Source organism: Gobius niger, assembly GCF_951799975.1.
Source record: "Gobius niger genome assembly, chromosome: 14".
NCBI lineage: Eukaryota > Metazoa > Chordata > Actinopteri > Gobiiformes > Gobiidae > Gobius > Gobius niger.
Genome location: NC_136865.1, coordinates 11,397,558 through 11,413,306, shown reverse-complemented (window position 1 = coordinate 11,413,306; position 15,749 = coordinate 11,397,558). Strand labels below are relative to the sequence as shown.

The 15,749-nt window shown below is 42.1% G+C and overlaps 1 protein-coding gene across 1 annotated transcript in view; it reads right to left on the bottom strand.

Annotated features, from left to right (window-relative positions):
* The window catches only part of ctdp1 (CTD (carboxy-terminal domain, RNA polymerase II, polypeptide A) phosphatase, subunit 1), a 54,065-nt gene that overhangs the window by 34,216 nt on the left and 4,100 nt on the right, over positions 1 to 15,749 (bottom strand). Inside the window, exons 6-11 of the mRNA XM_079571230.1 lie at positions 15,524 to 15,614; positions 14,849 to 15,015; positions 11,980 to 12,882; positions 9,598 to 9,739; positions 9,288 to 9,497; positions 8,158 to 8,311 (exon numbers count right to left, since the gene is read on the bottom strand). Of these exons, the coding sequence (XP_079427356.1) occupies positions 8,158 to 8,311; positions 9,288 to 9,497; positions 9,598 to 9,739; positions 11,980 to 12,882; positions 14,849 to 15,015; positions 15,524 to 15,614 (1,667 nt within the window). The remainder of the gene's footprint in view (positions 1 to 8,157; positions 8,312 to 9,287; positions 9,498 to 9,597; positions 9,740 to 11,979; positions 12,883 to 14,848; positions 15,016 to 15,523; positions 15,615 to 15,749) is intronic.

Below are 15,749 nucleotides of genomic sequence, written 5' to 3'. Positions count from 1 at the left end.
TTTAACAAGACTTTATGGCAGAATCAAACCGCTGAAGACCTGGATTTAAGGCTGCCAAGTGCTGGATTGCGAGTGCAGAGCAGAGGACACAGCACTGGGAGTATTCATTGCAGGCACAGGGACAGCAGTGACATTTGCTTTGGGTGATGGAAGGCCCTGTTCTGAGCTGTAATTTACTGCTCGTGTCAACACGATGGTCGACCACTCGTGACCCTTATCATTTCATTCACAGCTAAGGTTTAGGATGGACGTCGTTTCAGCACCATGGACAGCGCACCCCATCAAACTTCCTCCAACATGTGCAGCAAAACGGTCATTTACATCCTTATTTTTATTAGATCATTTCTATGCTGAGTAGCATTCCAACTACTACTTATTAAGATGAAGCGCTTCAAGACACTACTTCCTCCTACTAAAACTGAAATAAACACATCTATTTTTATTTAATTTACTGAGTGAAATTTTGAATCTGTGCCAATTAAGAATGACTTAAATACAACTTCAAAGCAGAGGAGAGGTTTGTTGCGTAGTTTGTAATAACATTTTGGGAAAATATATTTGGGTCACTTGAAAAGTGGGGAGATTTCTTTGACTGCTTTTATGCCTTGATATTGTGCAGACTCATGCTGAAGCTTGTTATGGTCATTGACTTGGTGGTTTTCTATTCGATCAATATGTGCAGGCAGAGATGGGACCTGAATCCCAGTGACTGATGAGTGCCCAGGTTTAATGAGCCGTGTCTGTAAGGGTCTCCCGGGGCACTAGGAGTGTCACAGCTGCTCTAACCTGGGGTTAAATCTTTACAGAAGCTGGCACCAGTTCATTAATCACTCCAGCAATGTGCCCTCTTCTAACATGACATCACACACCTGCAGAAGCAGGTGGGCGGCACGGTGCTAGAAGGTCCTGGGTTCGGTGCGTGTTCTCCCCTTGTCTGCGTAGATTTCCTCTACCACAAAAAACATGTACAATCGTGGTGGTGGTCGGAGCGACCGGTGCACAAATTGGTAAACTCGCTTCCGTCAGTCTACCCCTGGGCAGCCGTGGCTACAATAGTAGCTTACCACCACTGTATGGCGTGAGTTGTGGTTATATAGAGAGGCAAGTCGTCAAAGAGATTTTCAAAATGTGAAATACGGAAATTGTTCACCGTGTTAGCTCAGATGCTATAGCGTGTTAGCATTCTGAACACTTCATCAGAGTGAGCATCAGTTCAGAGCATTAAACTTTTTTCAATGGCTAATGTGACTCAATGAACAATTCTATTTTCTTGCAACCAATACGGGAGATTTCGCCAATAGTGTTTGATTATGACATTCAATCCTGATTTCGCAAAAGATATTATTTTACTTTGGTAATAAACGTTTTGATTTATTGTTTACAAAGAACCTCGGGGTAAGCATGGACTGCATTTTGTAGCCCCAAAAAAGGGGCCTTTGCCAATGAGCTCGACCATAAATGTGATGCTTGCAAGTAAATGATTGGTCAGTAGGAAACATAGGAATCACTGTCTATGGCAGCGAGCCTCATAAGAAACTTGAAAATTATCCACACTACAGTATATTTGATGGTACATTATGTGACCGTTGGCTGCACGGGTGGTTAGCACAGCGCCTTTACTTTTCATCATAGTGGCCTCTACAAAAGATCCAGAATCAATTGCTTCGTAGGTTTTCTGGATGGAATGTATGTGCAACCATGTAGAGGGTCCGTCAGCACTGAAAACCTACTGGAAACTACAAAAAACAATTGCTCCTGGAGCAACATACGCACAAATAAAATGTTTTTTTTTTCTTTTACAAAAACGGCAAAATGCACCTTTGATGTGATGTAATTTAAAAGTGTAATACACTGTGGTTAGTGGGTAGCAGCATGACCAATGAAATATGTTTTCGAAGGTGGAACTAGACATGTTAGAAAATATCTTGTCTCAGTTCACAAACTAATCAGCAGTGAGCAGAGGAATTACAGATAAAGGTCATTCCGCGGTAATCCCACACAGAGCATCATGTTTTTAGAGCAAACTGACTCACAGCCCCATGTAACTGCTGTGACATTTAAATGTGAGCTTGTCTTACCTGTCTCAGATGTGTACCTTACCCCTGCCAATTACAGCCGCTTCTGTGCCCTCTGGCCAGAGATCTGCGGTGTTTAGGGAATGTCATAGTCTGCCCTTTACTGAGCCCGTCCAAGAGGGATGCCATTTCAAACAGTATATCTACAAAAGGAGTCCATCTCTTTATTCTACAGTCAAGTATGTTTATTAAGTCAAGACCGCACAAACTCACGACGGCTCAGATGAAGAGATGGGGATAACATTTTCTGGAGGGTGAGAGGACACTGTGGGGATTTTCTGTTCTTAACTTTAAGCCTCTATTTTTATAAAGACAGTATCGAGGTGGATCAGACCATCTCTACATAGAAATATAATGAATGTTATACAAACATCTGTCAATCACCTTATTCCCACTGCCAGTGTATAAGACGGTATCTACAACCTCAAAGGATTGAATTTTCATTAAAAAAACACTTTGCTGATAATTGAGAGTGATCACCGACTTAATTAACCATCTTCTGTCTTGTTTTATTATGTTTTCTATCAAAATGTCAACTCTAATCAGTCAGTCCCATGCCTTTTCTTAAGGCTCCAACACTCTAAATGTCACATCCATGCATGTAGTGTTTTTCATTGCTCATTATGTAGACGCTTCTCCGACCAGGAACGCTCTAAACTAAGCACATGGGTAACTTTAATTCAGAATTATTAGTGTTGAGCCCAGGTAGCTGTAACATTTTAAAACACAATAGAGCTATAAAGAAGGCATTACCCTTTTTATTGAGAACGGATGTGTGTGGTTTCTGGGCAATGTACTACAGGCTTTTAGAGCTTTTGAGTTTCCTAATGTGCAGCAGAGGGATAAAACTGAACTGATAAATCATTCTATTCTCTGTACGGGAATGAGTAATACGCACATTACCGGCACCATCCGTCATGCTACTGACTTGGCACTTAATAACTTACACTCTATAAATTTAACATAAAACAATGTATTATGGCATTTTCCACACAAAGTTCAGTGTTCCAAACAAGCTTTTTCTTCTTCTTTTTTAGACTAAAAATGGGAAAAGAATGAGAAAATGTACAACTGCAGTCCAGTTGTCCTCGGAGACTTACGGACTCACGGAGTTAGGACTGAAGTTTACACTGGAACATAGAAATCTCTACTTGGAAACTCTGGTAGTATTTATCACAACGAGTTCGAAAATCTTATGTTTTGTGTGATAGAAGAACATTTTGATTATGAAGTAAACCGAAGCCTCAAAGTTCCAGACAATAACTACTCACACTAGTGGACACTAGGGTTGTGCCATGGACGATGTCATCGTCCATCGGCGATGGATGAGCAACATCACGATGGAGAGCCACCATCGTGATGCCACGCCTCCTCCTGTCAAAAACACGCACTGGTCTTCTGTAGGCCTTGCAAACCTACAAACTTTGCAGGGATTGCACTGTAAATTAAATCACGGATGTAACTAATATGCGCGCTAGCGTCAGTAGCCTGCCAGAAGCCACGATGTGTTGGCCGTAATTATTAACGTAAAGACGCTGCTGCTCTGTTTATGACGCGCGGAGCTCTCTCTCTCTCTCTCTCTCTCTCTCTCTGCAGCTCAGAGTTTAACAGCGCGTGGTTTTGTTTTGCTTTGCTGCGTATTGAAACTTAAACCGTTTTAAAATGAGATGTATCTCACATCGGAGCTAGCTGAGCGCGTGGACTATTCTCACGAAGGACCGAGAGAAGAAAGAGAGAGGAGAGAAAGGCGCGGTGCAGGAGGTTACGATCACACGGACCAGGCGGCGCGTGGAGCGGCTTCAAAAATGTAGGCTACGACGCAAACTTCAAAATATTGTCCCGTTTCTTAAACTTTACGTTAAAATTGAGCAAATGCAAATAATAAGCTCCCAATTACATTTGTATTAGTGTGATAAGAGCCTTGGAGTTCACGCGCTGAATGAGTCGTTCTCCTCTCAGACTTTTACGCACGAGTTTTAACACATTTCTTTTGCAAAAGTCGTTCCGTGACTCTGTTCAGATCATGTTTAGTTTAGATCCATTTATCCTGCAATCTCACATTTTCCTAGCATACATAGTAACATGCAGCATATATAGGCTATGCAAATGCCTTTAAAAAAAATGCTTATAATGAAAAATGGACGATATCATCGTCCATCACGATGGTTCACTGTAAACATCGTCAACGGCCAATTAAGGGGACATCGCCCAACCCTAGTGGACACTCAATTGGCTTCTGTTGCTGTTGAGGGCCAGCACTTTGTGATGATAGACACAGGAGGAATGAGTGTCCAAGGCCATCAGTAGTGATGGCCAAAAAACTCGGCACTCTGGAGCTTGTATCACTCTTCCTGAAGCAGACTGCTTTGGAACACTGCGCCGGAGCCTGTTTCGGTAACAGCTGGTCACGTGCTGCCTTGAGCGGCGAGGCGCTAAACCACGGGTGTTTTCTGGTCCATATAGCGATGTAAATCATTAGTGATAAATGTATTTCCCCCATCTCCCTTTTACCCGCGTTCATGTGGTGAAAGTGCCTGCAAGAATAAACGCTTTTCCTATTCTTTACAAAGTACTGCTTTTGAAGAGGAACAAAAGCAGAAGACATGGATAGCTGAACAGGCGAGGGAATCGTAAGGATTCTACAGCAAATGGTGTCAAAATTAGCTCTGACTGAATTAAATAAGAACACTGTGTATCGATGTCCTGCCGACTGATTAGGCCCCGCCCACTGAAGCTCCGTGAAGCACAGACCCACGTTACAGAGAAAATGACTGATTTATCGGCCTATGATTGCTTTGATCATTCAAACATCAATATCAGGCGGCAAATAATAAAACCGCTACACGCCTGTTTGAAACTTCTCTGGCACACATGATTGTGTTGGTGCATCACGTTAATGAGAAGTCGCAATAATGAGGTTTGTCCACAAGAGGTCAGTGTTCAAACAGAACGAAACAGCTCTGAGACTTCGAAGCATACAACACCTTTTAGCCAGGAACGGAAAAGAAGGAAAAGAAACAGCTCAACTGCGACATACTTTGAACAATGGTAATCTGCAATAATAAATAATGTAATATAATGGGCTTGGATTAGTAAAAAGTCATGTTAAAACTGGGGGATATTTGAGGTCTGGTGATTTTCTTTGGTAGGTCTTTGCACTTTTGATTGGAAACTAAGGCGATCTTGAGTTTGTCCAGGATATAAAGACAAGAGTTTCTATTTCATGCCACTGCTCACCACAGGCTAGTAGAAGCTTCTTAGTTTTATAGCCACATTTGCGCTGACAACAAAGACTTGTGTAGTGAAGAAACGTCTCTGCACCAATAAAATAAACTTTCTCATGAATCGCTTAGAAAGAAACCAAGTCATTTCTTCAGAATCAAAAAAATTACAATTCAATGCTATGAAAGGAGGAGACAAGACTACTAGCATCATCTTAAGTCTAAATACCCCCGACGCGAATTAATGGTGCCGACATCTAGCACTCGATTTCAATTCATTTCTGATTATAACCATTGTGCGATGACAGAGCTGACACTGGGCTGCTGCTAACTAGATTCTATAAAATAAAAGAAAAAGGATTTTAATCATTTGACACTGTGATGAACTGTCAAGGACATTGGCGGCGGCATACGCTACGAATCAAGTAATTTATTCTGACAGCAGGTAGACTCAACTTAGCATAAAACTTTCAAAAAGATTCCTCCAAGTAAATCTATGCCACCTTTAAGCTCCAGTATGAATAACAGTGAAGTGCTAAATTGCTTTTGGCTTTAACAGAATTTCTAGGTCAGTCATTTTAGCGGGATATAATTTGCAGAACTCCTCACAGATTTAAGCAGAGAAGGGCCCAGTGCCTGCAGCTACAGTTACTTACATTCACCATTCAGCTGACTTAGGAGCAAGCCAAAAATGCTCTCCCTCGGTCAGAAAGACTCGGCTTGTCATTGCAAGCAGAACCAATCGTACTGGCGGCTAACCTGTGCAATTACGCTCAACTGTATGCTACACATTATAGCGCTGAAGTCCATGAGAATGCTTAGGATAGGGTGCTAAGCTAAAGGGGTTTTTAAACTCACTTTTAGCTACAGCTAAAAGCCTGTTTTTGCTCTCAGAATTTCTAGGCTCACTGCAGTTATAAACTCTCGCTGTCCGCATTTATTTAACAGTAGTCACAAAACTAGAAGATAAAAGTGAATATCCTAAATCGGCATAAAGGCAGTCAGCCCTGGTTCGGTCTGATGTCTCATGAAGCTGTATAACATATATCCAAAACGTAATATTTATAAAACATCCGCATGTGGGGAAGAATTTGGGAGAGCTAGAAACGAGCTGGGCTAACAGTTTAAACCAGGGGTGCCCAAACTTTTTGTGTCCAAGAGCCAAACTGAAAATGTGCCTGTGGGCTGCAGGCCAAACACAGCGATTTCAAGCGTGAAACACATATAACAGCAAATAATACTACCGAGTGTGTAGCGGCCGGGATGAGGATCAGCACCTCAAAATCCGAGGCCATGGTTCTCCACCGGAAAAAGGTGGCTTCCCCTCTTCAGGTTGGTGGGGAGTCCTTGCCTCAAGTGGAGGAGTTCAAGTATCTCGGGGTCTTGTTCATGAGTGAGGGACAGATGGAGTGTGAGATCGATAGACGGATCGGTGCAGCGTCAGCAGTGATGCAGTCGCTGTATCGGTCTGTCTTGGTGAAGAGGGAGCTGAGTCGGGGGCAAAGCTCTCGCTTTACTGATCGATCTACGTTCCCACCGGTCATGAGATTTGGGTAATGACCGAAAGGACAAGATCGCGAATACAAGCGGCCGAAATGAGTTTCCTTCGCAGGGTGGCTGGGCGCACCCTTCGAGATCGGGTGAGGAGCTCAGTTACCTGGAAGGAGCTCGGAGTAGAGTTGCTGCTCCTTCATGTTGAAAGGAGCCAGCTGAGGTGGCTCGGGCATCTGTTTCGGATGCCTCCTGGTCGCCTCCCGCGGGAGGTGTTCCAGGCATGTCCCATTGGAAGGAGGCCTCGTGGAAGACCCAGGACACGCTGGTGGGACTATGTCTCCTAGCTGGCCTGGTGTCGCCTCAGGGTCCCCCCAGAACAGCTGTGCGTGCGCAGGAGGTGTGCGTGGATCGGGAAGTCTGTGCATCTCTGCTGAGACTGCTGCCCACGCGACCCAGCCCCAGATAAAACGGAAGAAAATGGATGGATGGATTTGCATTTTTTTCTACCTGTGCAAATATGCTGCCCAAAGGTTTAAACCATTTCCTTTTCAGTGGAGACGCAAACACTTTCACTTTTTTATTTGTTTATGCAAAGAGACTGACAAATGCTTATTGGTTGGCAGCATCAGCCTTTGCATGGTTAAATCCGTAACCTTGTTGTAAACAGCTTCAAAGCTGTTAGTTCTGATAAACACCTGCTGAAAGCACTTGACAGATCTCATGGTGTACGCTCCACTCTTCCCCTGCGCTTTAGCTTCAACAGGCTCCATTAAGACGCATTATCTGAGCAGTAGGGGCTGAGCTCACAGACGCAGTAATCAGCTCACCTCTCTAAAAGTGCATGCCATGTGAAACTTTCTGATGAATCAAATAATAACGCAATAAAAGGACAAGAACGGGGAGAGAATCTATTGCATCAGTCACAAAGGAAAACTTCTGAGAATTATTCAACTTGGTGACAAAGTAAAAGGCAAGATGCGCATTTTTTAGAATATTTAAAGCAGAAAAAACTATTAAAGTCCCATGACAATACTCAGAGAAACTAAATGTCTTGCAATGAGAATGAATCAGTTACCAGAGTGGGCAGAGTTGTTGAAAGTGAAACTCACTAAACAGAGGAATATACAGTAGATGGATGGTATGGTACCATTATTAAACCTCAGCCCACTGGACTGGTGCATATTCAGCCTGCTGCCAAAGAAATATCTTAAGTTGCTGACAAAGCATCCCTCACAAATCATTTAACACGGGGTCCTCAGAAAGCTAGACAGAGCCCTGACAGTTGCCTTTACAAACTGGATGCTGTACAAAGCTTCACTTTAGCCATGACTTTTCTATAATAGAGCTGTTTCACATATTCTGCTCACCTCTCTATCCATGCTGTCCAGGTCCTCCTTGCAGAGTGTGTACAGGGGCATTGTTTCAGACATACTGGGCTGCCGTTCACGACGAGACGGCCCCGGCTCTTCGTCTTCTGGGCTCAGACCTGACGCGTCTTCAGCCTGATTCTGTGTACTTCCCCTGAGGAGCACAATCACAAGTCATCATTCATCATGTTGAATGAAACTAAATAATCTCCTGGAATCTTTGCCACAGCAAAATCTGATGAAGGGTTTCTTACGGCAGTGCTTAAATTAACAGCTCTTGAAACTGCACTTTGCCACTAATCCATAAGCAATGATTTAATGCTTCTGCTTTAATTACATTAAGAGGCAGTTGTAATTGATGTTGAACTTTTGAGACATATTGTGAAATTACAGCTTCTTGACAAATCTTAGTTTTCACATAAATTTATGACATGACGAAGCAAGGCAGGGCAGACCACTCTGGTACTGATCTAGATTCCAAACGCTAGGTGAGTAATTATGAATATATATGTGCAGTAGACGGAGACAGTGAGCCTGTTATTGATTATCTCTACTGCATTTGCAATGTACTGCAATGTAATGATCTCATTTTCATTGCAGGTCACATAGGAGGTTGAAGCAAATTAATCTGAATGTGTTTTTTTTAGAGTGAGACACTATCCTAATTACATTTACGAAACCTGATACGATTCGAAAAGCAGCATTTTTAATTACTCATCAAATTAGGAACATTGTAGCATGCTTCTCAAGTGGTAAACCAAACACGCAATTTAGAGAGTGAAAAGTTATTAAAAGTCTGGATTATGAGTCTATTAGAAAACAGTACAGCTCTGGCTCCACCAGTCACAGAAATGCATGAAGACCACCGCGCCCAATTACCCAGCATTATGAGGGTGCAACACTGCCAAATGAGCTGCACAAAAATCCAAACTATCACTGTGGTATTCATACTACTCTATTTGTTGTTCACATGTTGAAGCCCGATACTGAGAATGTTCTTTCTTTTTAAACATAAAATAATAAAAGAGAAATATTATTTTAGTATCAGCTTGAAATTGAACAAAATAGGAGTATCTAAAAGAGGCCAAACTGCAAAACTGATATTTTTTTTCAAGATATCTTGCAGTTACCTGAGAGTAGAAGGGCCGGACGTTGAGGCCTGGAGGTAGGATGAAGGCCGTGCCGCCGGGGGACCTCTGCGTATCAGTTTCCCCGTGACTGGGTCGTAGGTGCGGATCTCTGGGGGTGGGAGTGGCGCTCTGGCCTGGACAGGGATGGGCTGAAAGATCGGCTGATTGACAGACACATGTCCATCTGGGAACGCTGCTGGACTATTACTCCTAGTGAGAAAGATGGTCATGGTTATTTTGTTCACCGGTGAAATACGCCTTATCCTTAATATGGGAATTCTTGTACAGATTGTTCCTGTGTTTAATTTACCGTGGCATCCTGGTGTAGTCTTCCTTCAGAGGGTAGAGCACCTCCTCCACTCTCTCCCAGCGCTCCAGACAGCTCCACAGCCAATCAGGGTTCACCACATGGAGGTGTTTACAGTCCTGTGCCTGCCGGACCTTCTCAGTGCCTGGGAGACAAATGGCACTTATTGAGTACTTTATCAGTGCTGCCAGGTGGAAGGCAACTGTACTATTTTTAGTTACTAGATAACAATTTAGATGGAGATACTCTAAAAAGAGATATACATTATGATAACCCACACCTTGACCCATTCCTCCCCAACTTTATTTCTAGAGCTGACATGTAGCAAGGGAAAAATGGCATATTTCCTGAAAGCTTGATTGATATGCATTGACCCTAAAATGAATGAACAAATAACAGGAAGATGTTTAGAAAATAATGGGTTTGATATGTTTAACATCAATGCTCCTTCTAAAAAATAATTCCCTGGTCAATTTTCCGTTTACATTTCATGTGTGGGCATTATAGCAGCGTTTACAGAAGCCACTGTCCTTACTTTTCTGCCAGCTCGATAGTTCTCAAAAACCCACACAGCATAGCTTTGTTTGGGCCAGTCCACTGGGAGTAGCCTTTCAGCTTGAACAAGTTTTATTGATGTCCAACTCAATGACACCATTCGGAATCTCTGGGCTCATTAGCCTTGGGTATGAGCTGCGCACTGGCTCACGATGCTGGCTGAGAGTGGTCAGTGTTGACTCATGCCTGCATATTGTTCTATTTAATACTTTGAAACGGTTATTTTTGTTTCTGCAGTGTGTCCCACCTGAGTCTAAAGCAGAAAGTACAGTACTGTTTATTATAGAAGCCAGGTGAATGTGAGAGAATTAAACATTTCAAATCTACTGGATTTCTACATCTGCAATCACGGCAGTGCAATTAACCATATTTAAGAAAAATGTGTGAAAATCTTTTAAATATTATGACCTATTTAGTGGCATGGTGCAAATTAATTGGCAGGTCTTCAGCCTCCTGTGGTAGTAACAGTTCACTGTTTGGGCTGGAGTTTATAGAGAAGAAAAAAAAAAGAAATGTTAAATGGTACTGGAGTGGAAAGCAATGATTTGTTGCTTAAGCTTAAGTTTATTTTTAAAGGTCAAAATACGTATTAAACCATTAGTAAAAGCCATATTTGTTTGTTTATGATAGAAAGAAATCAAAATCACTCAATGCAAGTAGAAAAAAGTGATTTACTTTGGAGAGTGTGAAATCTATTGGGAAATATTGCATTTAGCGCTTGTTTGGTTTTACTATAAAGACATTGTGCGCTCGGGCTGCCCGATTACAGAAAAAATAATGACAACGATTATTTTAGTCATAATTGATATCTCGATTATTTGTTGCCTTTAATAACATAAAAAAAAATAATAATAATACAAAAGAAAACAATGCAAAATATATAAAGCAAGTCCATATTATAAAAAATATGTTAAGATTCTAAACTAACTCTATGTCACACCTGCCCCCTGCTGGCCAGCTCTCACACCTGCCCAAGCAAACCAAGCACGCAGCCTGATGATCAGCACACAGCACTGTTTGTTTAGATGTAAATAATAGACATCGGAGAATCCCATTCAGCTCCATTCATAGTAATGATCCCGAGAGGTCTATGAAATGAACATGGCCGCTCAATCTCCTCCTACGAAGCCTGTTCCTTAAAAGGGCAAAAAGGCGGGAAGCCAAGCTTTTAAGCAGTTTAAACAAAGCCCAAAGCTACACAAGAACCTTGTTTAACCTTTAGCAAGGATCTATAAGTCGCCCCTGGATACCAGGAGGTGGTATTACAGCAATGTCAACTCCCCGCCATGAGGACCAAACTGAAGAGCTTTCCTCGGCCATTGGTCGGACTCGGACCAAAGCATTTGCCATTAGCCCGTGAAATGCGAAGGAAACAGAAACTAGAATCCCAGCGGCATCAAATGATGTGAGGTTCTGGTACATTTTTCTGTCAAGGAGAAAACCTGTGATTGCCATGTCTGCCTCACAGTGGGGCAGCGGCTCAACACCCATTCGTGGAGGGAACCTTTGGTGTTAATACAAGGAATTCTTTCATTACGTTTTAACACTTCACTTCCATTTCCAACTTGAACACATTTTAATATTTTTGTAGGGTTTAGAAAAAGCCCAAAATTGACAATGAGACAAAAATCGGATAGAAATGATGGTTAATCATCAGTCCATAGAACTTGGGGATTGTGTCCTCAAAACAGTTAAGTTCTCCCTAAAATCGCGGACGTCTACAGTAATGTTAAATATGTTACATACAGTAGAAGATTCCATCTCAAAGAAGATCTTTACAAACTACTCATTTTGAAGCCTGCTTGTGCATTTTCACACAATCACACATACCTGCCCTTGCTGCTATGAGATGTGTTGTCCGATGTGGATCCTGAGCTTTGAAGATGAGGCTCTTGCCGATGTTTGCCCCCAGTGCTTTGGCGTGGTAATACTCCCTAGTCCTCTCCATGGGGTAGTTAGTCGGGTACAGCCCACTGAACACCACCGTCGCGCCTTCCAACGTCTTGCCTTTCAGCTCGGGCACGATCCTGCGAATATCCGGCATTTCCGTGGCTTCCTTTTTCAGGTAACGGTCGTAGCGGACAAAGTACTCGCCGTGTATCCTCTCTAGCACCTCCTCTAGGTAAATCAAGTGATCGTCCTGGTCAGTGTCGTCGTCCTCCTCCTCCTCGTCCTCCATGTCCTGATCTAAAGGCTCCTCTCCCGTCGTAACTCCGGACTGTTCGCTGTTTTGGGATTCCGTTTCCGGTTTATCTGAGCAGCCGTTCCCGAAGCCGGTGTCCGAGAGCTCTGCGCCTTCCGAACTATTCTCCGCTTTATTATCAGTTTTGTCGTCTAAATCCGGTTTCGATTCCTTCTCCTGTGCTGCTTTGCCTTCACTGTCACTTTTGGAAGGTTTGTCTGATATTGAGTCACTATCACTGTCACTGGAAAGGTCAAAATCGAGGTTATTTGTTTTGTGGACGGCTGCGGATGAGTTGGCGTCTTTAGAGACAAGTGTCCTTTCATCGTCTTCGTTGTTGTTCGTTTTACTGCTCGACTCCATCTCAGACTCTTTACTGTGATCTCCCGTGGGGCCCGAAGAATGCGTCCGTTCATTTGTGGACGTTCCCTGAGTTGAGCTCGCAGATTGGGCCTCTTTGTGATCGTTTAACTTTTTTCTGGGGCCGTTGTTTTGCTCCTCGGCTTGTCCTGATGGCTCGGCGCTCTCGACCAGCCGGCTTAACGGAGCGCCTGTCAAAGACAAGACAGAAGAACACTGTCAATAGAGAAGATTTGCCACAATGGCCCAACATGCCCAAGGAAACAAAAGTTTGTCTTTGGCGTGGTGCACTGCTCTTCCTCCCCTTACATCGCGCTAAAGCCTCATGTGTTTCACTCAGCACTTAGGCTACAACCTTTTAAAGCTCTCACAGGACAAACTACAAACTTTCTTTATCTCACTGTGAGTTAAACACTGTCCCCAGTCCTGAGAGAAGGGCAAAATATTAAAGTCTGGTACGGTCTGTAGGGGACAAAGGTTGAGGCCATGTGTTCTACATACAGGGTTTATACAGGTAGCAACAAGTCAACTTTAGTGCTTTTTAATTTTAAAGCCCGAATATTATATTTTTTTTAAATATTGAAAAAAAAAAAGTGTGCATATTTAATTTCTTACGATCTGCAAACATTCCATCATACAGGAATGAGGGAAAATTTTAATCATCAAAAGCAAATAGGACAAAGAAAAGGGAAAGTCTTGAGAGAAGAAAAGTGGACAAATTCTGTGTTGCGTCTGTGTTCAAGAAGACCATCATTTTTGTATGTTTTGACTAACTCCTGCAATAAAAAATAGTTGGATATTGCCGATATTGTCCAAGAAATATTATAGTTAATGCAAGTTTTAATCCGATTTTCAATTATATTTAAGGTCTTAAGGCACAATTTATTTCATGAAAACATGTGTAGCTTAGCAGCACCTCCTTGTGCACATTACCATAAAACTTAGGGACTTTTCTGGTTTAAAGATATAGAATAGAATAAAAATAACTAATAAAAATTACCAGCAGCTATTAGTTACTGTGTAAAATAAATTAGAACCCATAAGGTCAAAGAGTCGACTACTCAGTCAAATAACAGCAAAAGGACAACTATTCAGTTTCCCAATTTGCTGAACTCTGACCAATTATACCAAATTACATTAAATGGACTGGTGTAATGAGACTTAAATGCTGGTTGCTGCTGCGCCCAGTGTTCTAAAGATAATACGAACACTTTAAATAACAGTCATTTGGAGAGCTATACAGTTAGGATTAAACGGAGCAGTGGGTGTTCGCTAATTGATGGCAGTGATTTTGAGTGGGTAGGCCAGGGACATGCTGTCTGACTCCCAACATGCTCTAATGACGGGGCCCTGAGAGATATTCCTGAATGAGAGGCCATTCACTCCAGGCAGCAGGCCAAAGGTGGTAATCACATCACATCACCTTGGACAATAAGATACATCTTATTGTCCAAATAAGATGTATCTTATTGTAATTGTCCAAATAAGATGCATCTTAGTTGGACAATTACACTTTGAAAATAGAGGTGCACCGACATTGTATAAATGCTTTATACAAAAAGTATTTGTACAAGACTTTGCCAAGACCTGAGCTCGAATCTTTTCCAAATCATATCCACAGATAAATGATGTACTGTATATAGTTAACAACATTGCTAACCTGCAAGTTTAAGAAGTCCACTAAAAGAAGTAGTAGGAGGAGTAGTGCTTCAGACCAAACATAAAATATACATAATTTCCCGCTCTTTCACTGAATTTAGAGATTTAACAATATGAAACTGAAAGAGAGACAAAGAAAACCCATCTCTAGTCAGAGAAAGGCCAGAGTTCGATAGCTGTCTTGAGTTTTTGGAGCTGCTTGTAAGTGAGAGGTGATAGAAACACTTTGTGCAAACCATGTTTGGCTGGCACTGGCCTAAAAAAATATTTCTAAGAATGGCCACAGAATAGTACAAATAAATATGAATTTTCTAAACAACATGATAATGGTGTTTTCCACCTGGAAGCTTTTTCAGTCAATAAAAAATAGAAAACATTTGACTCCACCATCAAGTGCCTATCCTGTACAAATGTAAGACCTTTTTAACATATTGCTTTGAAATAGTAAGATTGATTTATTTGTGTGGAAGCATATTCTTTAATGTTTTGATAATGTACCTTTCCGGGCCGTCTGAGCTTCCCGTGACCCTGGCGGAGCGTTGATGTCCCCGGTGCCCTGGAAATAGGTGTACTTCTTCACAGTGATGAGGTTAGGTGCAAACTTCCACACATCCTCACGGTCGTCAATGATGCACACCATTGAGTCGCCGCAAGGGAAGAGATTTCTGTACATGGAAAAGAAAAAGGTTGAGTAGAGGTGAAAAGGCCCAAATCTGACAGTCCAGAGAGAAGTTTTGTGCATTTAGTTCAAATAATGCAGATTTGGTTATCTCTCTCCAGATATGAGCTCTATAGGCCCTGCCTTTTGAACGCAACCTAAGGAGAAGTCTTGCACTGAAACCATTATTCTTTTTTTTCCAAGAGATGTCAGATGTATCCATTCACACCGCGCAGACAGGCAGCTCCTTCTGTGCTCGGAGACGAGAGAGACAGATTGCCCGCAGTACAAACAGTTAGAGAAGCAAAGGAATTATTGGGATGGATTCTGAGCTGCCAACAGGCGGTGCAGCTCATGTGATCAAATGTGCCAACAGTCACTTAAAAAAAACTCCCGGGAAAATATAATGAGGACTAGTTTTGATATAAGGAGCAGTGATGTCTCTTTTAGCGTGGAAACAGTATGCGTTTGACAAGAGAAATATCAGATACGCTGAGATAGAAGGGAATTCTCACCGAAGATTTCCTGTCTTGGAGAAGGGGTCGATGCACTCATCTCTGGACAGGATCCGATGAGAGAACAGCTTCTTTTCAGGATCCAGGAATCCTAAATGGCAGCAATTGTTAAGAGTATTGTTAGACACTTGTAAAGCATAAGGTTTTTTGTTCGGATGGGGAAGGAGTTTTATTCTTTAAAGAATCTTTGCAAATTATCTGATCAACAACTACTCTTATTAATTAA